This window comes from Engraulis encrasicolus, chromosome 19 (genome assembly GCF_034702125.1).
Source record: "Engraulis encrasicolus isolate BLACKSEA-1 chromosome 19, IST_EnEncr_1.0, whole genome shotgun sequence".
NCBI classification, from domain to species: Eukaryota; Metazoa; Chordata; class Actinopteri; order Clupeiformes; family Engraulidae; genus Engraulis; species Engraulis encrasicolus.
The window spans coordinates 39,050,268-39,063,520 of NC_085875.1; the positions used below are offsets into that span (position 1 = coordinate 39,050,268).

The following is a 13,253-nucleotide window of genomic DNA, read 5'->3' on the forward strand; positions in this document are numbered from 1 at the left end:
AATAGGCTGTATTCCGAACATCTTTTTTGCTTCATTAAATGTTATTATAATTTAGTATTTCATAACTTGGTAACTGTATCAGGAAAATTGGTAATTACCTCAGGTCGATCTGTTTCTGCCTCGTCTTGGATTGTGGGCTCTGGTGGTTTGCGCTTTAGGCAAAGGTCCATTTTATAAGCCTGAGCATGCTCTAGAATCTGAAGAGCATCTTCGTAGGACACATTATCAAAGTAAACTGTAGCACTCAGGATCTGATCACCTAAAAAGACAAGAGTTGTATGTTAGGTTTTTTTATGAGCCTATATATGCAATACAATATGTGTACACAATACAGCACATAAAGTGCATGTATTCCATTAAAAAAATATTACAGTTGGGGGCGCTGTGGCGTAGCGTGCTAAGCCCCCCACATTTGGGCTTGCATGCCCACCCTCGGGGACCCCGGTTCGAGTCCGGCCGGGGTCATTTCCCGATCCTCCCCTGTCTCTCTGCCCCATTCGCTTCCTGTCAACATCATCAACTGTCTTGTCAAATAAAGGCATAAACGCCCCTAAAAATGTATATATTAAAAAAAAATTACAGTTAATCCAAAACTCATTTTACCCTCTTTGACACGGAGGTTCTTTGAAGCTGGCGAGTCCGGCTTTAGTTCCTTGATAAAGATTCCATCCTTCCCTCCTCCTGTGACCACCAAGCCCTCAGCACAGGCTTCCTTTGCGGTTTGGACAAGCACGCTTGGGTCTCCATTCTCAAGCTCCTGCATAACGGATGTCAAGAGTTAGTTGTAACATGTACTGTATTTATTAGTATAATACAGTTAAGTTGTTCAGTTATAACAATTCTGAAGGGTTGTAATGACAACTGTCCTCTCTGATTACTTTAATTAGCATAACAGTTCAGGGTTCCCCCCAGCACTTTATAGTTAAGGTAGCCCACCTTGACAAGGTCGGTAAATACCTTGTAGGTGAGAATTTTGTATTGTGAATGTAATTCCTTTACTAAATTAGTACAGTATTTTTGGGATTTTCATTTGCATCACATCTCATATGAAGCTACACTAATGATGACAGTCGTGTCTGATATTGGCTACCACATATCTGGCATCATTCATATTTGTTTGGATGCAACAATTATATTTCAGCATTGTATTTAAGCAGTTTGAGCCTCCAGATGAAGTTACTTACGTCCATCTCACTCATTCTACCAGAGGGACAGAACAGGGATCCAAATCCAACCTTCTTTCCTTTTTTGATGCTGCCTGTCTTGTGGACAGGGTCATAGAAGTCGTCCTCACCCTTTTGGAAGAAAGCAACATACTAATAAGTATGGCTCCCTTGCCATATAAATAGTAATAGTACGAATGATTGAACAATTTCTGGTTGGACAAGGATTGAAGGTATCCCCCGCACATACTATGAATGTCTTCACATCTTTTAATCACAACCACAAAGACATATCCCACATGGTTTAGCCTAGGGCTGGGTGGTTTTGGAAAAAATTAGCATCACGGTTTTCTTGATGAAAATTGATATCACGGTTTTCTGCACGGTTTTTTGATATGCGACGATTTCCCCCCAAATCTTAATCTTTCTGAGGAAAAGATCTCAAATTAAATGTTAAAATGAGATAAAATCATGAATTTAAATTAATCTCCATTTATATTTTATATTTTTTTCATTTCAATAATATTTTCTATTATAGTTTATATTTCCCTATCCAAGAAAGTCTCAGATTAGAGAAAATGCAGCATTTTATAAAATAACCTAAAATCTTGACCAGGGTGCCATAGATTTTTCAAGGAAGAAGGGTTAAATGATTATAAGCAGCTGTTTTGGGCTTTTTTCCAAGACAGCCCAAAACAGCTTATTTCGTTCTACACCTGGCAACACGAATTGCTTATTTGTCGTTCTACACCTGGCAACACATCCGGCGTGTTGCGCTGCCGCTGCACTAGCGAGTGAACAACAGTGGGACAAAAACAAAACGGACTGAAGACAGACACGGAAAACAAACGGATTTACTAGACATTGTGTGCATATTGTCTTTCAATTAAAGTCCAAATACAACGTAGAAGGTATTTTGTCCAGTAGTTTGTGTCATATTGCGATGTGTTTCGCTCCTATTTTGCCCCCAAATCATTTCAAACAAATATAGCAATGTCTGCCCATTGCATTTGAAAGCTAGGCTACTTTAGCTTATAAGCAGTCTTAACAGCAGCGCGCACAACAGTTGGGATGGTAATTAAATACAGTTAAGAATCAGATAACTGTTGTAGCCTGTTAACATAGCACCACATAGAATTGCCTTTTATTTAACTTTGTGAGATCAAAGGTAGGCTAAATGAATTGAAATGTTTGTCATGATTCATCCATGCCATGTGTGTTCATCATGTTTCACTCTCACTAGCCTCTAGCGCGTAACCAATTATTTTATTAGTTCAATCAACATCTTACATTGTGGTGACATTCCCTAGTAGAACAGCAACAACAGTGGACTTAGCAGAGTTGAAATGAAGTGTCAGAGATTATGAATTAGAAGAATCTTTGGAAGTGTGACACGGAGTATGAAGCTCACGCACATAACATAGTAGGCTATAAACAACATCATCAAAACCGTCTCTTATCAAAAAGAGAACCTTGTGTAGTGTAAACCGAGATCACGGTTTTTAAACCGTACACCGCCCAGCTCTAGTCTAGCCAATCAAAGTCCCATGAACAAAGCCGCTTGCCAATAGCTCTGATCATCTCTTCCAGTATCTCTCACAACAACGAAGGCCTATCTCAGGCTTATTTCAGTTTATAGTCAACACCTGTCACAACATCACCTGTTTTTCGATGTACTTCTCTGCAGCCGGAAACTCCTCCACTGGGGACGATCCCTGTGGCCGTGGTCTCTCCCCCTCTACAAACTCTGGTGGCTCCTCACATACCTTATGGTTCACATGGGGGAAGGGACAAAAGGTACAGCACAAACCACACAAACATGGCCAGAAAAGGAGGTCAGTGAGATAGAGAGAGAGAGTCAGGCAACAAAAAGATTGGGAATAGGTGTTTGTTTCATTAATTAATCATATTATTTGCTATACACTTTTCATTGATAATGTGTTGTGTTGATTGGTGAGGTCACATGGTAAGGGAAACACTGACTAATGGCTCGTTCAAAAAGTCGAGAATCCCAAGAAAGCCGACCTAAAACCTCGGGAAAGTGGGCGTGAACATTTGGTGACGCAATGTCAGATCGATAATTATCGAGGTTGATCTCTGGCGGAAGTATAGAACAACTAGTTCCCGAGCTTGTGTTTTGTGTGACGACACATGCATCATCAACATGGCGCCCATGCATGTGTAGCAGAATGGGTGTCGGGCCCCTTTAAGCCACGGCAGCAATCTGCCATGGCATTGGTGCGTCATGTGGCAGGTGCACCAATGGGTAGGATATGTGTCATCTTTAAAAGCAGGGCACCAGGCACACTTTTGAGTTGGCAGCTTTATTTTCTGGTAGTGTCAATTTCGATTGAGCCTGATCGTTGGCGCTGGTTGCCCCGAGCCGGTATGCTCTTGCGCGCACGGAGAAGTGGCAATTATGTGAAGCGAAGTGTGGTTACGCTGCGTGACTTCTGGAGTGTTACCGAGGCACTCCAACGCTGGTGTTGGCATTGACTACTTTTTGTGGTATGTTGGCCATCTTTTCCCGACTTTGGGAATTATATTAATTGTGCCGTGTAATTTACTGCCTGCATTGCATCGTTAGGATTACCGGGGTTCGCGGCCATTCCCCCAGGTGTGGCTATGGAAGACGATGCTGCTTTATAGGATGAGGACCAATATGGTATGTTGTCGCCATCATGCCTTTGTATAAATAATGTGAAATTGGACTGTCACTCATCCCCTGTCTGTATTAGCTTTTGTGTGCAGGTGGCCTGGTGATTTCCCATACATGGGGCTGATGGCGTTGATGGGTTGCTGTTTTGTTTAGCCTTGTGTTTTATCTGAACTGTGGTGCGCAAAGTGCGCGTTACACCGGGTGCTTGCTGTGTGTGGACAATTTGCTTTTTGTTTGTTTTACTACTCGCGTCGAAGACTTGAGCGATCCCTCCTGCATGGGTGCCGCGAGGGGGGGGAAGGTGGTACAGATTCCAAGGGCCCAACAGCACTGACAGGGCCCTTGGACGGATGCTGATAACATAATTTGTCATTTTGGGGGCCCAAAATTTGAATCTTTCACGGGGCCCAACATTTTTAGCGGCGCCCCTGCCTCCTGTCTTGTCATTTGTTTGTACTGATTTATCTGGTTGTCTGTTTCCTTTGTCTGTGCATTGCACTTGTAGCCTACCCTAGACTCCAGGTTTGCCGTGTACTAACATTATGTTTGTCGTGCCATTTATCTAACCTGTTTACTGTGCTCTTTAACTAGCTGTGTAGTGTACTGTGTAATTATTGGCGTCGCCGGTGTGTAAAGTCCAGGCCATTCTGGCTCATGCATGTGTTACTGCCAACATTGTCCTTGATGTCTGTTATATCTGCATGTGATCTTAACGATTTTGCATTTTTATAACTGCTGTAAATAAAAATAATGGATTAATTGTTCCTAGTTGCCCGTCTCTGTGGTCCTTAGCGAACCTGTTGTGCCTTTTGTTAATTCATATTCTGAGGGCGAAATTCCCTCAGTGGCGTAGTGGTGCTACATACATCAAAAATTAGTAATTAATTCCTGGGTTAATTAGCATCTAAGGTCCACTTGGCTACACATGCAAGTGGCATGTGTAATAAATGCTAAAATGTCATCTTGTAATCACTATCAACAACACCAGTTAATGCCATTCAATTGCAGATGTACATATGTCAGTAATGCTGGTCTCTGACTGTTTAATTTAGATTACTTCAGCTAAAATGATATGTTGTGGATGTGGAGGCTCAAGTTTAGGTGAAAAAAAGAAAAGAGGACCAAAACAAAACAGGCATGATTCCCAATTGTTCCGGGATCAGTGGCGTTCATGCGCCAAAGTCCAGAGCTCGGTTGTCACATGAGCAGTGTCGTCAGCTGTCTCGAGAGGTCCTGAGCCCGTGAAGGCAACATAACAGTCAGGGTTTTAGTGATGTCACCACTTGTCACTAATTGATTAATTGTGCACACCACCACAATCACACCCTGCTTTTGGGGAGGCGGCGGTTTTCACATCCCATGGTTATACATGCCATTATTTTGGATTAAGAGTCAGAAATGTTCTGGTATGGCCAGGAAATGGCACTACATTAAATCTTAAACAAGAAACATGCATGTGTATAAGAATCAGAAATGTTATTTGTTTGCTCACTGAATCATCTTCAGTTTCCCGTTCTGGTCCTCTCAGCCTCCTCCCAGCTCCTGGTCAAAACAAATGACAGGACAAAACTCAACAACTATTGCTGAGAAACATTAATGCTGTAAAAACACAACTGGGGTGCATTTCTCAAAAGCGTAGTTGCCAACTACGTTAGCTACTTTGTTGGTTGCAATGCAATTTTCCATTGGCAACTACCCAAGTTGCTAACTGCTAGCAACTACGCTTTAAATGCACCCCTGAATTGGATGAATCCATCATGACAAGGAATGTAATACTGGTTTGTACGTTACATGTTTCTAAAGTGGCTGCATTGTTTTTGCAAATTGAGGCAGACTTTTTTTCTTTTCTTGCCAGCTCTACTGTATAAAACAATGACAGCAGGAGGGTTTCTTTTTTTATCGGAGTATCGTTTCCTCAGGGTATTATTTGGTCTGTCCATGGTAGGCAAAAACAGCACATGGTGTGATTGGAAGTCGGAGGCTCTTCCTGGAAAGGGCCCCCAAAGGGCCTGGCCTTATCCACTTGTTTCCGGACCTGCCTGTAAAGTGAAGCGGGCTATTGATCGCCCGAGTCATATTATTATACTGGAAAACATAGAGCCTTTTTAGCTGTCTCAGTGAGGGAGATGGAGAGAGAGAGGGAGAGAGAGAGAGAGAGAGAGAGAGAGAGAGAGAGAGAGAGAGAGAGAGAGAATGAATTGGGAGACAGAGATGAACGTCTACTTTTTCCCCAGTGTCACTGATACCTGAGTCTTTTTTTCTTCTCCTAATGATTTTTTTTTTCATGAAATGGAACAGTAATGATCTGGAAATAGTGCAATATTGTGTTTTTATACATTCAGTATTTCTCAGCCATCTCACGATTATATAGGTGTAGGCCTAGTAGGTGTATTTTTTGTCTTGGATAACCACTATATAATTTACCTTGCAGTTGCACACATTGCATCACTAATCAATCTCTGGAAGAGGGCTAAAAATAGAACAACACTGCCATACGGAAGGCATATCATATTACAGATAGCAACAGGGGTATGTAGGCTACTGTATGTCAAACAAAGCGCCATAATTGCGAGCTCAAATCATCTGTAACATCTGAAAAAACAACAACAGGCACCTTTTCTGGACATTGTATTTTTAAGAGTCATTGAAATGTAGCATTCTGTGTGGACTCATTGAAACTAAGATGACTCATTACAGTAGGGTTAAATACAGCTTGAAGAAAAATCAAGTAGAGAGCTTTGCTGCCAAGTGAAAATGTGTTAATATGACATTTTTCAGCATCTCACAATGTCCACATGTACCTCGGTTGGTACTGTAAATGCCATACAGTTGAAGGGGGTCAGCGTAGGTCAGGAACACAGCAATGTATGTTGGGAGTCTTCCCAGGGCCCTGCACTAACCGGGACCCCTCATGTAGCATGGTCCATATTATTTTGTAAGGGCCCAAGATATTTAACAGAAGCTATGGTCATATACTATTTTGCTGTGAGATAAAATTCAAGGTCTTCACCTGGGTTTCTTAATGTATAAACAAATTACAAACTACATTTGTATTGTTAGAGAGAGAGAGAGAGAGAGAGAGAGAGAGAGAGAGAGAGAGAGAGAGAGAGAGAGAGATTCTGTGTCTGTGTCTGTGTGGTGTGTGTGTGTGTGTGTGGTTGGCCGTGCAGTCGCACACCCTCCATATTTGTGTACATGAATGAGAACAATGCTTTCCTGGACGTTGTCCTCTCACCGCCCTGGCCGTGACCCTTAGAGCAGTCCGCCCTGTGGCTAGCTGAGGGCTTTCATTCAGCAGTCACTCACAGGGCTGCCAGCATATTGTTAGCTTCAGAGGGACGTGACCCAAAGAATGCAGCATGCCAAGGTCACTTTTGCATTTCATACAGTACACCTACTGCAACCTCTTGCAGACATCTCAACCACTCTTCTCCACTTTAAACGGGGGCTCTACAGCCCTCTAAGGGGCGTCAGGGAGCCCTCGGGGGGCGTTGAGAAGGAGAACGTTGAAATGGGGAGGTGCTTAGTTGAAATTGGGGGACATTACTCAATTGTATTTTTTCAATATTTAAGAGGGGGGGGTGGGTTGTTGGCAGGTTTATGGCAGGTCAAGGGGGCGTTTGATCAAGAAAGGTTGAGAACCAGTGCTTTAAATGAACAAAACGCCTAAAACGGTGTTTTTTTAGGCATCAAAAGTCGTGTGTTTCATACTGAGTCAGCCAAGCAAAGGGTAAATAGTTTTTGGTGATGTAATAGTTAATAAACTAAATGGATCAGCAGTCAGAAAATGCTCAGGTAAGTGCACTAACAAGACAGTGCACCATGAGTTACATTTTTTTTTAGATCTATGCAGACTTGGAGTCTCTTGCCCTTCGGTCAATATCCATGGGCTAGTCTGCAGAGTTTGCAGATACATTATGCTGCATTATGATACACAGTATTGATTGGGATAATGTGGGGGCCTGAACTTGCAGGAGTCAACATTGTGCAGTACAGTGGATGCCCTTAGAAGACTTCTTTAAAACCCTTTGAGGAGTAAGGAATTTCTAGAGGTTCTTCTAGAATTTTACTTGAACACTCTACAGCTCCTATAGACGTCTGTGTTAAAAATCTCGCAAAGACATTATGACATCATAATGAGAACTCAAAATTTGGGCAAAATTCTAATCACATATTTGTGATGGTACTCCTCAAAGGGTTAAACTGGTACAGTGCTGTATAGTGAATGCCCTTAGAATGCTTCTTTGAACTGTACCAGTTTGTACAATGAACTTGAACTGGATGATTCAAACAGGACATAGATGGTGTGAAAACTCAAGGGTGTGGCAGTCAAAATACAAACTCAATCACAAAACAAGCAGGTCTACTGATGGGAATACAGCCAAATTCTAATGGCAATAAAACAGTAGCTTCAATACTTCAGCCCCAACATATCTAACCAAAAAACACAATGTAATAATACTTAACATACTGCCCAAATGCTGTGATGTTCAACATGGAGAGTAATTCGCGCCCCTTCAGCAAACATCCTGGTACGTTGAGGTTAGTCATCACCTTCTGCCAGCCTGAGACCTACTGGACATGAGAACCATGTAGGGTGGGCCCTTGGACAAAGGCAGACTTTTTGTTTGGCAAACCTAGGTCATTGCCTAACGCCCAGGGGTCCGTTTCTTGAAAGCGTCTTTGCTATCGTCGTTAGCAAAGTCCTTCGTACGAGCGACTCAACTCTCTCTCGACAGCGGCGCTAACCACTAAATCCAAGGGAATGGTACGACGGTCTTAAGACGGTTAGCAACGACAAGAATCGAGAAACGGACCCCAGACCAAATCTGTCCTCCATAGCGGCCACGACTGGCACCAGTAACGGTAAACACACACAAAATAGGTTGGATCACCTAAGTAAAGTAATCGAAGATATATATGATACGAAACACTAAAATAGTACCCAAAACACATATTTTTTTGTCAATATAATGACTTTTGAGTGCCCCATGTTTATATTTCGCCTAGGGCCCCAAAATGGCTATATCAATCCCTGCCCTCGGACACACATGCCCTGACCTGCTGTGCACTGTGTGTTGTACTGTATAATGTGTACATTATTCCAGTGCTGCGCGATCATCCTTTTGTGTTTGCCTTGCTTCCTATGGAAAGGGTGTGCCTCCCAGGAGCCAGCGAGGAGGTCAGACAGAGGTTCTAATCTAGTGTTAACTCAACACTGTTATCTGCCATGGCCAGGGCTCAGATGGGAGAGACTTCTGCCTCAATATGACAAAGGCTAAATAAAACATAAAATAAGGCAAATGCTAGATCCACTTGGCGTTGTTGTGTTTTAGGCAGCCTCCGATGATGCATAGACACGCGGGCAGACAAGCACAAAGACAGACAGACAGACAGCAAGACAGACAGGGTCATTGCAATACTTGGCTCAAACTCTCTCTCTCTCTCTGAGGGGGGCAGGTAATAAACAATCGAGAATATTTAACACATGTCTATGTACAGTACGCATTTGGTCCAACTCTCTGTGTTGAATTAACACAGCATCATTTGTCCAACTCTCAACAGCACGTGTTGAATTAACACTCATTTACATTTACTGTGTGCACTGTGTGCTCCACTTCAGCCCAGTGAAGAGTCAACACCTCCACCTCCTCCTCCACTCCCTCTCACGTACAGCCATCGATCACAAGCAACAACATGATCCTGGGATCAGACAGAAAACTAAAACCTTATTAGGCCTACTCCCAAACCTTAGTCATACTAAGTGGCTTACTTTTGAACACGTAACAACAGCTGTCTGCTGGATTCAGCCGTTACCTCTGTGGTGTCCATTTTTAATACAGCTGGAAAACAAGGGTGCCGGAACAAGTTTTAAAGTGGTGGTGCATTTTTTTCTTCATTCTTTGTTTCTTAACAATGTTACTGCTGATGCACTCCATTCATTTGTCTGCAGTAAAAGTTTAGAAAATGGGCATGCAAATGCACCACTGCATTCCCCTTATGCCAGAATATTCATTCAAGGCCCACATGTAAAAATAGCCCAGACATGTATTATATGATGTCTGTGACGCAACAGGAGATGGAGACTTCACAAGGTTGTTCAGTAAAAAAGAAAAAAACAGTTTCTCCTGTTATTTATTATATGATGCAAAAATATGCAATGCAAAAACTACTAGTTACAAGTAAAAAAACATGTCACCGTTGAATTGGGACATTAATCGAACTAAAACAACAAATGAACTAAAATAATCTCCTTTGAGGAACAATATGCTTCATTTATAAAGTAGGCCTAGGATTCTACTCGAATAATTCAAGGCTCTGCAGCATGTACACCGAAATAAACAACAATCCACAGACAAACGACTGAATCTCTTCCAGCTATACATACCGTGCATGTGTGAAGCACTGCCAAGGAGCAATTACGCTGTTGAAACAATTCCAACACAAATCCCAAGCAGTATAAAATGAAAGCTTCCCCTGCAGATAACAGCAGCGGTACTCTGTTCATCCAAGCCAAGCCTCAGGTGTGCTGACACTGAAGGTGATGGAGATGAGAGAGAGAGAGAGAGAGAGAGAGCGCGAGCGCGAGAGAGAGAGAGTGCTCACCTGTTGCTGTGCTCTGCTACACCTGTTACTTTCTACCTGTTGGTGTTACCTTCACAACTGTCTGTCTCTGGCTTACATATACACACACACAGACACACACTGTAAGCATGCGGTGCATATTGTGCAAATGCAGCACGAGTGTTGAGGGCAGCGGTCTGTCTGTGTTGTATTGTAGACACAGGAGGAGTCGGTTGACTGCAGGTCCCTGCCCTCTGCTAGACATACAGTATGAGGACTGCAACTTTCATTCACTCCCTCACTGACTCATTCATTCACTCACACGGCGGCTTCCCTGCCAAAACTGGGAACAAACATCCACTGTATGCTCTCACTTTCTTTCTTTTTCTTTCTTTGATTCTGTCCCCGTGGCAGTTTGCACAAAAATCCAAAACCATTTGTCAGCTGAACGAATGTAAACAATGTCGCAACCACAAGGTTGCAAAGACGTGACTGTGTTGAAGCCAGCTTTATTTTTTTCTCTTATGATTGATTTCATGGTCTGCATGTCTGCCAGGACCTTGTTTCTTGAAAGGCCTTTGCTAACCACTTAGCAGCTTACTGTAGTTGGATGACATGAGAAATTGCATTGCAATCAAGTTGCAATGACATTGTCAAGAAACGCACCTCTAAACCAGACTTTTTCTTAATTTCTTAAAGTTCTGAAACATTTTGGCGTTCCTCTAAAAAAAACAAATCCCTCAGCGTTGGCATCAGCGCACCTTTAATCCTAGGTCAGCCGTCTGCCTCTCTGAAGGCCTCAATGAGGGGCATGTGGCTCAAGAAGCTGGCACTTACTTTATCTCCAAACAAGGCTTTAAAATGAATAGCCTTTACCCTATGTCTGTGTGGGAAGAGAGAGAGAGAGAGAGAGAGAGAGAGAGAGAGAGAGAGAGAGAGAGAGAGAGAGAGACTCTGTGTGTGTGTGTGTGTGTGTGTGTGTGTGTGTGTGTGTGTGTGTGTGTGTGTGTGTGTGTGTGTGTGTGTGTGTGTCATGAACAAATGGGTTAGTTGGCCCGGGCTCAGCGAAAGGCGAGACTCAGAATTGGTAACCCTCTACATTGTATGTGTTGTGAGGGGGGGCCCTTTCCAATGATTTTGATTTTGTGAGCGATTATTTGTTTGTTGGAAGGGTTGTTTATTTCCATATGATGTGATGACTACATCTTTGGTACATGGGTTCTACATTTTTGTTTTCTGGCTGTGCGACACTAGCTGCGCACAACTTAACCTCTGATTGTTGGAAATCGCTGTCGGTCAAACTATTAGCTCACGTGGTTGGCTGCTAGTGTCTTGCCCCTCCTCACAACATCATGTTTATAAACAAACACGGAAAAATGGAAAAGGTTCCCCACCCCTGCCATGGGGCACCTAAGTCACGCCCTTCTACTTCCGATCCATGGGGCTGGAGCGCTCAAAATTTTGAATGCGAGTTAATGGAGCGAGTCAAGCTAAATCCTCATCCCGTTTGGCATGTGCTCCGGATTTCACATATGATGACAGTGAATTTGAAAGGTTTGGATTTGCGTCGTAAGACCACTCATTTTCGACACGCAAGAAACGTTATTTTAGCTTTTGTGCAAAACTGTGTTAGAGACTACAGGTGCGCCTCGCATATCTGACGTGAACCGAGGCACAGCCAACCCTACCGCTGCACCGTGGCTTAAGTGGCTGCACGTCGGACATGCGACGTCTGTTGTGTAGTCCAAATAATTACATATTTTTGCACATACACAACTCAAAAATCGCTTGCCAAGTGAAGTCAACGAGCTCACCATTGGTTGTTATTAATTCTGAGGCACAGCATATGTGTGATCGACGGGGAAATGCGAGGTGGGTCGGAAAATAGCTTTGATCAGTCCATTACAGCCCAGTCAAAAGTTCCCAGCCCCACAAGCCGACCGGAAAGGGTGGAGACTTAGGTGCCCCATAGCCAAACAAACTGCAGTCATCGTCTTTTCACCCCTCCCCACTCTCTGATTGGAACCCAATATCTGGTACCCTTGCTGAGGAGCCCAGTCTCGCCGAAAATCAACTGTATGCTTAGGGGTGCCGCTACGATATAACCCTAACCTTAACCCTAAACTTAACCGTAAATCACTTGTTTGAAATGTTTGATTACCGTCGTTTCCAGTTAGCCTTCACTCACGCTTGATTGTTGACGTCCGTCTGCATTATTCTTCCCCCCAGAACCAAACTACCCCAATTGTCAGTTCCCCCTTTCGTCACCCAACCACGAGAAACGAGGCTATTCGTAACGGCGCCACGAGGCTTAAAGTTTATTTTTTTCTGTTTTTCTCGTAAAAACTTCACGAATGGCCCAAGTTACGGTTGCGCTGAGGGATGGAATCCATGCTGTTTTTCAGATCAGAACTTCTGCAGGATTTCCCAGGCTACCTATAGTATACACAGCGATGTACTGTACTGTACTGTACTGTACTGTACTGTACTGTACTGTACTGTACTGTACTGTACTGTACTGTACTGTACATGGGTCAACCGCAGTGTCTCCTCAAAGGGATTCCAGTGGGATTGGATTATCAAGCCTACAGCACAGTACAAAAACAGACTGCCACTGGAACCATGACTACAACAGTCATCAGCGAAGACACTGAAGCCATCACACCATAGTCAAGTATAATTTAAGCCCTTCAGGTAGAGCCGACACACGTACACCAACATTATTGTCAGGAACAATGTTGCCATCATATAGCCTAGTTGAGTTTTGTCAGCAAAAACTGAACATGCCATCTGCAACAAGAGGTTACCATAAGACGTGCATGCATCACGGTGTGTTTTGCTTAGACTACATTGAGGTCAAATGTGTA

The 13,253-nt window shown here is 43.2% G+C and overlaps 1 protein-coding gene across 3 annotated transcripts in view; it reads right to left on the reverse strand.

Annotated features, from left to right (window-relative positions):
• LOC134435417 (protein AHNAK2) overlaps positions 1 to 13,253 on the reverse strand; it is a 33,625-nt gene that overhangs the window by 12,356 nt on the left and 8,016 nt on the right. For all 3 annotated transcript variants that reach the window (XM_063184355.1, XM_063184354.1, XM_063184356.1), the window contains exons 2-6: positions 5,315 to 5,364; positions 2,825 to 2,929; positions 1,185 to 1,295; positions 604 to 757; positions 99 to 259 (exon numbers count right to left, since the gene is read on the reverse strand). In XM_063184355.1, coding sequence (XP_063040425.1) covers positions 99 to 259; positions 604 to 757; positions 1,185 to 1,295; positions 2,825 to 2,929; positions 5,315 to 5,364 — 581 coding nt within the window. The remainder of the gene's footprint in view (positions 1 to 98; positions 260 to 603; positions 758 to 1,184; positions 1,296 to 2,824; positions 2,930 to 5,314; positions 5,365 to 13,253) is intronic.